At 29.3% G+C, this 12,229-nt stretch overlaps 1 protein-coding gene across 1 annotated transcript; it reads right to left on the bottom strand.

Moving 5' to 3' along the window:
* Positions 1-6,720: 6,720 nt before the first annotated feature.
* On the bottom strand, positions 6,721-9,075 carry LOC107446220 (transcription factor Sox-14). Its single transcript, XM_016060815.3, has one exon. It carries the CDS (start codon positions 8,684-8,686, stop codon positions 7,550-7,552), a length of 1,137 nt encoding a protein of 378 aa, XP_015916301.1. The 5' UTR covers positions 8,687-9,075; the 3' UTR covers positions 6,721-7,549.
* Between the last annotated feature and the right edge of the window lie 3,154 nt (positions 9,076-12,229).

The raw sequence follows: 12,229 nt of genomic DNA, 5'->3' as shown, positions 1-12,229 counted from the left end.
TTATCTTTGGATGAACTAATTTTATAATTGTGTGCAGAAATTTTTGAATTCATTTAAAAAGTTCTTGAGTTATTGCGAAGCAAATGATAAAACTAACATTAAGGGGTACAAACTTTGGATTGCTCTCCTGATCAAACTAAGAGGACCACATTTCCCAGATTGAAACGTGCCCCTCCCCCCTATATTTTGAAAGATCAGAAATCCAAATCCGTTTAATAAAAGATACATTTATTTAGAAAAAGAACGTTTTTGTGGCTGATTTTGCAACTTAAAATATTGTCTACACTAAATAATTAGCATATTTGAGGTCACATCCTTCAACCCTTAAGATTGAGTCCTAGAACGTGGTATCAGATCATTAGATCAGAAGTTATTCAGTCATCCATTTTCTTATTGGAGCACTGTACAGTGCGCAAAGAAATCTTCTTTTTAATTGATATCTTCTTCTTAATATTGATAACATTTCTTTATTTAAAAATAGTATGAAAACTGTTTATTACAGAATTAATAAAAATCAGTAAAAAAATATTGAAAATTTCTACTTAATAACGGATATATTTTTCGAAAGAAATTTCTATAAATTAATTCTGTTTCGTGTTATATGTGGCCTAATTTCGGCACAATAAAATTGTATTTAAAATATCATATGATGCTTGTGAAATTGTCTTTTCAAAATTGCTGCAAGTTAATTTATTTTTGTAATAATTTATTTATTTACTTATTTTGTACTCTCATTTAAACCGACTTCAAACGATTTAGCAAAATTATACAATTGACTAATCAACAAAATGCTGAATAGCATTACTTTATTTTCGTGATAAAAAAAATTCTAATTTTTTAAATACAACTCTTGCTTTTTCACCTTGTCTCTTATTTTGATGACGTTACATGAGAACACGATTTATACATGTTTCGAAACTTCGCAAGATCAAATCGTCTGTGAATTTATTATTCAGGACGCAGCTAATGGACATAGTTTTTTTCGGTTAGTATATTTCATTTAATTACTGTTTTTTTTTTTTTTTTTTTTTTTTTTTTTTTTTTTTTTTTTTTTTTTTTTTTTTTTTNTTTTTTTTTTTTTTTTAAAGACAACAGTTGTTATTACAAAGTTGCAAAAGGGACAAATAAATTTATAACAGTGATTGAAAATTGAAAACAGAAGAAAATAGATCACTCGCTCTTGAAAGAGAAATCCAGTGAAAGAATATAAGAGAATAGAGAAGTTTATATAACCATGAATGTATAATAAATACGGACAACCAAACATTTTGAGAGTCATACAGGATCAGATGGCTGAGACATGTTTTTCGTCGTGAAGATTCTAAACCAGCCGAAAATCTAATATTTTCAAAGATTGAGGGTACAATGAGGTCGGTAACGAGGTGGTTGGGTTGTGTGGAGAAGGACCTGAAAGTTTTGGGAGTGAATAAACAGATGAAGAAATCTAGCTACAAGTCGAACTGTCTGAGAGAGGCAGACTGAAAAAGCCTTGGCCTACACTAGGCTGTAGTATTGTTAAAGAAGAAAATAGGAACTTAATGCTGGAATTTAGATTAATAAAACTCACTTTATCGTTTGGTACCCTGAATAACAAGAGATTGCTTGAAAAGTTATTTCATTGTATCCCCCCCCTCACCAACCCAAGATCCAGGACTGTGGTTATGGTTGGTGCGTAAATAAATAAGGCAAACCAAGCAAGAAATTCCTCTTTTAGTTGTTAAATTTGGATTAAAAATTGAAAAAGAGCATTTTTTGGCGAATTTTCTTAAACGCGCATTTTGAGCTGTGTCCATTTACTTAAATATCCATTTTGAGTAGCATCCATTTTCCGAAACGCTCCGTTTGTGTTTTGCAGTGTCCATTTTCTTAAACGTGCTTTTTGAGCTGTGTTCATTTTTTTAAACAAGTATACTGAGTTGCATTCTGAATAAAAAGTTCTCCGGTATGCTTAGTAATCACTACCCGATCTTAGCGAGTAAGATTTACCAGTACTGGGTATGCCTCCTATTGTGGGCATGGCTGGCAATCATTTGGGCATCAAACACTTTATAAAATGCTTTTTAAACATGAAAGGTTTTAATGAGATTGTATATTTTACTACTAACCATATTTTTGTAGTCTTATAATATTTACAGGATATCCCGTAAAACATATAGTCTTCTTCAAAAATAGAATGAAAAAAATAGTATATACATTATAGGTCGAATATTGGTATTAAAGAGAGGAAAGAACAAAACCACAATCGAAAATCTTATCAATCGATACTGGGGTAGGCGGGAAGGAAAACTTCGAAACCTGTTTGATTGCCGGGGGAAAATTGAAATATTATTTATTTATTTGTATTTTATTTTATCTATTTATTTATTGAGAATAAGAAGCTCCGCTCGTTAACTTCCGCAGTTGCTTCCGATTCATCGTTGCTTTTTCCCCCTTTAAACGTAAATATTTCAACAAAAACGCAGAACATTTTGTTTCCAAAATATACAACTATATTAGCTTTATGTAAGAACATTTTGTTATCGTGTAAATCTTATCAAAATGTACGATTGCCTGAATTTAAAAAATAATTATCTGAACTTAGAAGAAAAAAAGAAGTTTAACCTAAAGAACGCAGAATGTGTGACTCACTAAGAAGAAATAAATGAGAAGTAATTTTACTCATTGATGAAATTTATAGCAATTCAAATAGGAAACGTTTCTTATCGCTCTTCATTAAGCTTTTTATTTTCTAAAAATTACAATAAATGCTAGAATTTATACCGACACATAATATCTCGCTCTCTTTTTTTTTCCCCTGCTATTTTTGAGTGACTTACATCTAGAAGGATATAATCTAATATATCTAGATGGAGATTATATATTTTTGACTAACATATCTACATCGAATAGATCTAGATAAGGTAAACTGACTGAGATGGCCTTGGCACGTAATAGGCTGTAGTGCCATATAGTAATAAGAAGAAGACTCGATCGCGAGTTTATATCATGAAGAATGGAATATATCGTGAGGGGAAAATAAATTTTCTACAACAGTGTATAAACAGTCAATATTTAAAACAAGAAAAGCTGAAAAAATAACCCGGAAAAAGTATTTTAAATTTGCAATAACTTTCGAACAAATTAGAATTTCGAAACAAAATTTGTGCTGCCTTCACAAATAAAATTGGTACTTTCAGCTCGTCAAATTTTTAGTCTGTAGTTACATTTCAGCAGATTGCATTGTTAAAAAAAGAATACCAAACATGGTATTCTTTTTTTTTTAACAGGTTTAAGGGTTAATAATATTCTAACTAATTATCGAATGTTATTTTCTTCCATTGTACTCCGTGTACATTTTTCTTCACAACTCTGTAGTTTCAATAGTGCTTATAGTTTACGCATAACAAAAAAAAAAAAATTAGCGTTAAGTTGAACACCCCAAAAAGTGGCAAAATAGTTTATTCTGACATTTTCCTTGAAACTTCGCATTCATTATTTGTTTGAAAATTTTGCTTATTTATCTAAACCAGCTTAAACATAATAAAATAATTTATAAATAATAAACTCTTAGGGAAGATTTAATTTGCGATAGTTCCTTAACTTCTTTCTCACTTAATTTTTTTTTCTTCTTTTCAATTAAACTTTGTGTGGAATATTAAAAATATCGAGTGTTCATAAGACACCTTCAAAATATTTAAGGAAAAATTGCAGAGAAAAAGAAGAGGGGAAAAAGAATTGCGGAACGATACACTAACTTTTGAGTTTGAATTCACTAACAGACTAAGATACTTTTCAATATTATGTAAATATGAAGAGAGTTGTGAAAAAAAACTTTATTTATCAAAACGTTTTAATTGTTCTACATGTTATATGTATTTCTTTTGTTCTGCAAAAGCTATGACACTTGGAAGCTTCAAATTACAGAAACAGATTACAGATTGGAATAAATAAAAAAAAACTTTAGCATTCGGTAATCAGTTCGAGAAAAAACACCATGAATCCAAGTAATCGTCCATTTTGTTATAATTAACTTCTCTTTTTTTTTTTTAAATTTATTATCCGTTTATATTTTTTTACTCGAATGTAACTTACATGTTTTGTTTTATTATTAGTTCTACATGGGTAACTGTACAAGCAATTTCAATAAGTAATTCATTCAGTTTAATCCTTGTCAAGAAAGTTAGACCGAAAATTTAAATTTCTAACATTGTAACTAAAAAAAAAGAAGAAAAAATTATGCTTTAATTTTTTAAACGCAATTATGGTATGAGAGCACGAGAAAAAAAATTCTATAATTTTTTTCAATTATTTAAATTACCAAAAAAAATCATTAGTTAATTATACGTACTATTATAGTAATCTGCTGAAAATGAATGCAACTTTTGCTCTCAATGGGCAAATCGAAGTAGTTTTAGTATGGGAGATAGATACGTACTTTCATATTTGTTATTTAAATTTTAAAAAATATAGTAAATAGTTACATTTAAAGAAGTGAATTATAAATTCCGATTTATTGAACTTGCAAGAGGGTGCAATGTTTTTCCCCCTTTCTTTTAGGTGCCCATGCATCAATTTGTATTGTTCTACGCACAAATATTAAGCTTGTACCATAGATATAAGGCCTATATTAGTCCCTGGATTGCACGAACAGATATTCTTAAGTTGAAATTTTTTGTTTGACATTTTATTGAATTCTGTAAATTCGCAGTGGATTAAGGTTTTAAGTGCAGATATTACGTTCTATGTTGAACCAATTTTTTAGTGCATGTTCTAAGTATTTTAATTAGTTCAATTTCATGTCTATAAATAACTTGTGTACGAGCATGAAACAGTTGAAAGCTTTCACCTTCATTAGAATGTTGGTCCGAATTTGCAAAACCTAAAGAAAATAAAAATTTAATGTAAAATTGCAATTCATTTTTTTTTTTTTTCTTGGCAATGAACTTCTTTTAAAAAAAATTTTCTTTCAAAATAAAATTATTCTCCTTCCTTTGTCTACTGTAGAAAAATTCGTCTAATAAACCATTTATTTTGTAACACATTTTTTTATAATTATTTAATTCTGTTTTCAAAATCAGTACGAAAAAAAAAAATCAGAGTATCGGGAATGTTTGTTTCAAAACCACTTGAGTAGCAAAATTTTCAATTTTGAAAAATGCTAGTCTAATTCAAACAAATTTAAAGTGATTTAATTTGAGCAATGTATAAAAATTTCAAATCGCTGCAGTCTTCACAATTTATGTTTTCCAAATATTATATTAAAATCTAGCAAAATATCACCATAATAATTTAAGGAAAAAAAAGCTGCTTTAATATGCAAGTAAAATTTTTTTAATCTTTTAAGTTAAGTTTATTATAAGTTATTTAATTTTAAAGTATAATTTTAGTTTTCATAATTGATGTTATTCAAATATTATATTAAAATTTCACAAAATCTCATTATTTTGCTAAATTTATCATCTGCAAATATTTTTTAAGATGTTAACAATCCTCTACACCTTTCCTTCGACCACTACTGCAAAAACCATGGGTGCCACTCTAAAAATTTTTTTATTTTAACTGAATTGAACTTTAGTTTGATTTTGCCCAGTATCTCAAAATATCAAGAGAAATAAACAATTTGAACTCAAGTAGATTCAGATCTACCAATACAAATTTTGTTTGTTTTGTTTTGTTGAGTCAATAAAACCCAATATAAAAATAAAAATGTTTGTTTTTTTTGTTTGAAAAGGTTATTATTTTATAATACTTATTTAACTGGATTTTTTTAAGATTTTCATCTGGAAATTCTTTTTTTTTTTATTGAAAGCTTTACCTAAAAATCAAGATTGAAATATATATATTGAATGGAGGACTGAATTCAATCATCTGGATCCTTTCTCAATACTGATTTCAGACCTCAGGACTGAAGAGTGACATCCATGCAAAAATATTATGGAATAATGAAGTAATTCATATAAAATTTGCTTTGCATGAAATTATTGAGAAATTAAAAATAAATAACATTTCTTCAAGTAAAAAAAAAAATTAGCCAAGGGGGAAAAAAAAATTTGTGGGTAAAGAGAAATGACAAAAATGTTATTTGTTGCAAAAATACAAGTGATAAAACCAAACCTTACACACTTACCTGATTTACCATTATGATTTTCGATAATGCTGTAGAAGACCTATAAATTTCGTCATACAGTAGTGCAGATTTGCATAAAATGATTCATAAAAAAAAGCTCTAACTATTTAATTCTATCGCTAATGTGTTTGGAAGTGTTAAAGAAGAGAAAAATGTATAAACATGAATAACTACAGATAAAGTTAGCTGATTGTGTAGAATTTAGCTAAAACTGGTACAAAAGAAAAATTTAGTTATCCTTATAGTGATGCAAAAATATAGTAAGTCTTATCACTCATTAAAAATTATAACATTTTAAAATTAATCTGTAATTAGTGACTTTTAGAGACACAAAAATATAGGTAAACTGGAAAACATTTTAAATTGCAGAAAATCAATGTCTAATAAACAAATTGTTTAAAATGTAACTTTAGAATAATGGCTACTAAGCACTAAATTGTACAATTTTATAAATAATTATAAAGACTAATTATTTTATCAATGCTATTTATATAATATCGAATAATTCTGAAAAGGACTTCAAATTTATCTTATATATAACTTATAAATCATCTTATTAAAACCTCAACCAAGCAGTATATAGTATTAAAAATGTGAAAAATAAAAACGTAATATACAGTTCTACATTTTATTCGATGATTCAATGAAATATACAATTTTTTTACATTAGTAAGGGCACTTTTCTTGATTAATTAAATATCAACAAAACAATATACAAGAAAAAGTAAGGCATCTGATGCGGTATATACAATGAATTCCTTACTTTTTTTCATATTTACATCACATCATAGCAACCACAAATTTGAAGCTCATAAAAATGTAATTGATGTATGAAAATGCTAAGATAGAAAATTCCAATTAAAAAATATCAGTCTTAAAAAAATGTTGCTGTCTCAAATGATTTACATTTTTGTCAAAAAACAAATGAAAATAACATGTAATAGGCAAACTTTAAAAGAAATAATACAAAGCACTTTTCAACTATGTAGTGAAGCCTTAATTTACTAAAATCAGTGTCCCTACTGGCATATTTGATCATAATTTTTTGAAAAAAATATTGTCATATCAAATCAAATGTCACAACCCAAGAGTTTCTCAAATTAGGAATTTGAAATTTAAAGTTCTCAACTTGGGATAACAAAATACGAAAAAAAAAAACACTGAAATTTTCTTTAGAACGAATAAAAATTACCTTGTGACAAGCATTAAGTTAATCAGAAATAGTAAACAATAAAAACACTTACATGAAAAACCTTTTCAATTCACATTGTAAAAATTTTAATCGATATCTTAAAAGTTAAATTCAAAATTTGTTTGAAAATCATTCAGAAAAATCAAGATTATAGATGAAAAACAGTAATTAAAAATTTAAAAGTTCTATTTCACAATTGTAATAGAAAACTTCCAGTTACCAGTGTCCTTTAGTCCTGTTTCGATGCAATTTTACATCTGTAATGGCATGCCACGTCCTTGTGACATGTAAAAGGGGTATGGGTTCACTACACTAGGTGTTGTAGTACTAGGCCAAAACTCTGGTGAAGTAAAATAGGACATTGATGGCGGCACGGGGAACACTGATGTTGGATTTTGCTGAGCTGGAGCACTAGGACTACTGTTTTGATTATCCATTTCTGTTTTAATGCTGGGACCTGGAGAAATAATATTGTGCTGATTTGGGGAATTTGAAGAAGGAGGTGTCAGCATTGCACTATTGTAAGTTTGAGAACTATAGCCCAAAGGCATGTTGTAAGAGCTTGAAATTGCAGGCATTTCTGATTTGGTTGCATAAGGCAGGTTAAGTCCAGAAGAAACAGTTGGAGGTGTGTGGATGGGTTCTGCGGGTATAGGAGAGCTGTTCTGGTGGTGTTGATCACTAGGACTAGAGGATCCATTGGATTTTTCGTTGCGATTGTACAAATCAGAATTGAACATACCCTGGTTAACTGGTTGAGAATACATCCGATGGTAAAGAGCTGCTGATCCAGACACTTGATTGTGCTGAAAATCCACCGCTCCTGGAGAAGATTCAGAAGAGGCAGGATAGCCGCTTGCAGCATAGGAAGGAAAATGCATGGGATAAGATGCATTAACTAGAGCTGCACGATTTTCAGCATCGTAAACTCCCACTTGAGGAGCCATGAAAGTTCTCTGGTTAAAGGCTGGATAGTAAGGCACTCCATAAGGCATGACCGGTTCTGCTGGCTTAGCTGCCGGTTTAGGTTTTCGTCGGGGACGGTACTTGTAATCGGGATGCAATCGCATGTGCTCTTGGCGTAAACGTTTGGCTTCATCGATGAATGGGCGCTTTTCGTTTTCATCCAGTTGTTTCCATTCAACACCAAGTCTTTTGCTGATTTCTGAATTGTGCATTTTAGGGTGCTCAAGAGCAATCTTTCTTCTCTGAGCTCGTGACCAAACCATGAAAGCGTTCATCGGGCGACGAATCCTTTCTTGTTGCTTCTCTTTTACGGATGGAACTGGAGCACTGTGATTATTAGCCTCATTCATATGAAGCCCCATCATATTGTTCATATGAGAAATCATTCCTCCATTTTGTACGATTTGCGGAGCTTGCATCATTTCAAAAAATAATCAAGTCTATAAAATGTTCTTAAATAATCCCAAAACAATTACTAAATGTAAAAGAAACTATCGCTGATCTTCGAAAACTAAAAATGCCGTATCATATCCAGTAGGTAACTTTAACACAACTAAAGAATACGTAAACAAAAGAGAAATAAAGATTGAAGAAAAAATAAACGTCCGAACTCTGTGAAATCGAAGTCACAACTACGTACTGAATGATTTGAAATGCCTCTATGGTTCTTCTACAACTTCTCTTCCCCAATTCTGACGTCAGAAGAAGAGGCGTGAGCTTCTCACTTTCAACGAATGACGAAAGAGAAAAGTTTCAAGGGGGAAGCGTTGGACCGCCTACAGGGAAAATCAAGGGAAAATTTTCGTGCCGAGGAACTCAGATCTCTACCTTGAATCTTCTCTGCTTGCAATTTATCTTTATTATTATTTTTTTTTTTCAGAATCGTTTTTTAAAGGCGCTTTGATTTTTTAAAAGAAAAAATTCATTGTTTAAAAAACAATTTCGTCAAATAATAAAATTTATGATGATAAATGAATTACTTTGTCGGAACACTCATTAAAAATAACAAACCAATTAGTAATGGAATAAGTTCCTTAAAATCTTTTTTTCACAGTATTCTTTAGTTATACTCTTAGATAATTTTCATCAATGTTCCGTATTTTGCTTATTATATCTTACAGTTTAAGAGTACGTTAATTATAATTGTTTTAAATGAATGATAACAACTAATCAGTTATAACACTAAATGTTGTTTGTTCTGTCAAAAAAAAAAAAAAACGCATTTTAAACAGAATACACTTTAAATTTGTAATAAAAATTAGCTTGCTTTTGCAATTGCTTGATATTGCTTACATAAAAAAAAATGTGCTCTTCTTAATTCAGTAAAAGCTATGCAATCTGATTTCTTGTTTCATAAGATACTAAGCTTTGATATCAGTGATATAATAATTAATATTAATTGCTAATTTATACGTAATAATAACTTAGTTTGAGAATTGTAATTTTCATCACTTTATTTTATTGAAGTTTTTAAACTTAGAAATAATCAATGCTATATAAATTGAAAGATTTGAAACTTGAGATTTAATATTTTATTTAATATATTATTAATATTTAAAAGAAACAATAACAGGTAATAACAACAGTGCTAACTTTGAACTCATGTGCTATTCACTTTAAAATGACCTTTTTACTATTTATTGCAATTTATATTAATTTTATTTTTTTATACAATTCATAATCATAATTCATAAAAAAAAATTCCGAAATATAATTTGATGAGATAAAAATCGCAATTGACAAAGAGTAAAAGAGACTATGAATTTAATATTCACATTTCTTTAATTTGAAGTATCGATTGTAACTTGTTGTAAAATGCCGCTCAGATTATTTGTATTTTATTTACATTAATTTTATTTATTTATAATTTTCAATTGTCATTCATTAATAGTTGGAAATATGTCATTTGTTTATGCTTTAAGTACCCGGTTAGAGAAATATTCGTAAGTATTCCTTCAATATACAGTGAATATCATCAATTTTTACGATAAATATCGATATATAATAACAATCAATTTGGGGCAATCTAGTTCATAAAACGAATTTTCCTCAATGGTGAAATTTTTTGACATCATATTATTCTTTAGAATTATTTCTAGTTGGGTAATTTAGAAATTTCTAGAAATGTTCAAATTTCAGGATACACAAATACAACTCTGGAAAAAATTTAAATGTAATTTCCAAGTAGTTATGCTTCATTAATTTTTTTTAGAAATCCTCTAATTGAACAATTTTAAAAAAGAAAAAAAATGCGGCTTTATTTTTATTTTTCTAAACCCTTTACATGAAGGATAAACTACACTTTAGAATTTTACGTTTAAAAAGAAAATTATATATTTGAAATAATAAAGTTGGTTCGTAGTTTTGCAGAAGGCGGATAGAAAAAAAGACTGTCACAAACTAGTATTTCCGTTCTAGATTTTCTTAATCGTACTAGAGAGTTTTTCGAGGGTATCTCAAATTCTTTCTCCCAAAGAAAAGAAGGCATGAGAACTTTCATTTTTTCTTTTAAAAAAAACACGGCCATTTCTATACAGCTTTTCTTTTCGTCTCAGCTGTTCAATACAGCGAAGTAATCTCTCACAACAGTCTTGTTATAGGTATTTCTTTCTTTTTTCTTTTTTTTTTTTCATAGTCCTGTCTCTCCTGGCAATTCTATTCACTACCTATAATACCCTTTGTGATGTGTTACAATATGGAATAATGTTGAGGTAGAACTGATCGCCCGACGTATAATTTATAATTTTTCTTACAAAATGATGAGAGGGTGTTATGAGGGGGATTTTTATGTTAGTTTTTTTATTATTTACTTCTACATTAAAAAAAGAAGAAATATTTTTTGTCCCAGTGTCAACAGACTTTGCTGCATCTTTTCTCCTTTTTTTTAAGTGTGTAGGAGTCAAAATATATATTATTAATATGTTGTTTATTTTTTAAGTTTTGATTAAATTTTCTTCAAAAGTATTATTTTTATTTTCAAGCTTCTCTGCGTATTGTCGGCGAAAACTAGTCATCCTAATGTTTTGCAGAAATTATTTGTTGAGGCTTAAAGTTAAAGAATACTCTTTGTGTGCTTTGTCCACATCTCGTCCCCTTTTTTTAAGTGTGTAGGACTAGAAAAATTTTAAAGTTGTAATGTATCTATTTTCAAGTTTTCTCTACATTTTCTTTAAAAGTATTATTTTTATTCTCAAACTTCTCTGCGTACTGTCGGCGAATTTTGTTAGAAAACTAATCATCTTAATGTTTTGCAGCAATTATTTGTTGAGGCTAAAAGTTAAGGAATACTCATTGTCTGTTTTGTCCACATATCTTCCCCTTTATAAAGTGTGTAGGAGTAAAAAAAATTTAAAGTTATAATTTATTAATCTCAGCGTTCAATCAATTTATCAATATAAGTTTTCACTAAATTTTTTTGAAAAGTATTATTTTTATTTGTATGCTTCTTTGCATATTGTTTTATTTTATTTTATGACCGTCGTTGAAAAGCCGACCCAATTTTATGGGTTTACGACTACTAATGTTCAACTCCGTAGCCTTGTAATTTTGAACACAATCCAGAAGACAAGGGAACTCTTGGATCAAGAAATTTGCCTTCATGGAGGACTTTTTGAAGGAACTAACCCGCACTTGCGTTACATGGAAAGGAAGACCACGAAAATCTCCCATGGTTAACCTGACTGCAAGGGGACTCTAACCCATGATCCGTTTATCACTGAGAATATTTCACTTCAGCACTGTGGTCGGTGCAAGCCTGATGCGGAATTCGTATCAACCAGCTATAGCTGGGATTCGGACCTGGTTCACATCATTGGAAGGCGAACGCTCTATACCCTAAGCCAGTGGTTCTTAGCCTTTTTTAAGCCGCGACCCAAATTTGAGAAATATGTTCATGTCGCGAGCCAAAAAAAGTCAAAATTTTTTCATTGCTTTATTTTAGATCGTATTTTTAAAAAATCTTCAAT

The sequence above is a fragment of the Parasteatoda tepidariorum genome, chromosome 3 (genome assembly GCF_043381705.1).
Source record: "Parasteatoda tepidariorum isolate YZ-2023 chromosome 3, CAS_Ptep_4.0, whole genome shotgun sequence".
Classification (NCBI taxonomy): Eukaryota; Metazoa; Arthropoda; class Arachnida; order Araneae; family Theridiidae; genus Parasteatoda; species Parasteatoda tepidariorum.
Note: the sequence above shows the minus strand (reverse complement) of the source record. Positions and strands in the feature narration are given on the sequence as shown.

What these genes read in the sequence shown, in the direction of transcription:
- LOC107446220 (XM_016060815.3), bottom strand. Translation starts at nt 8,686, where the DNA reads ATGATGCAAGCTCCGCAAATCGTACAAAATGGAGGAATGATTTCTCAT.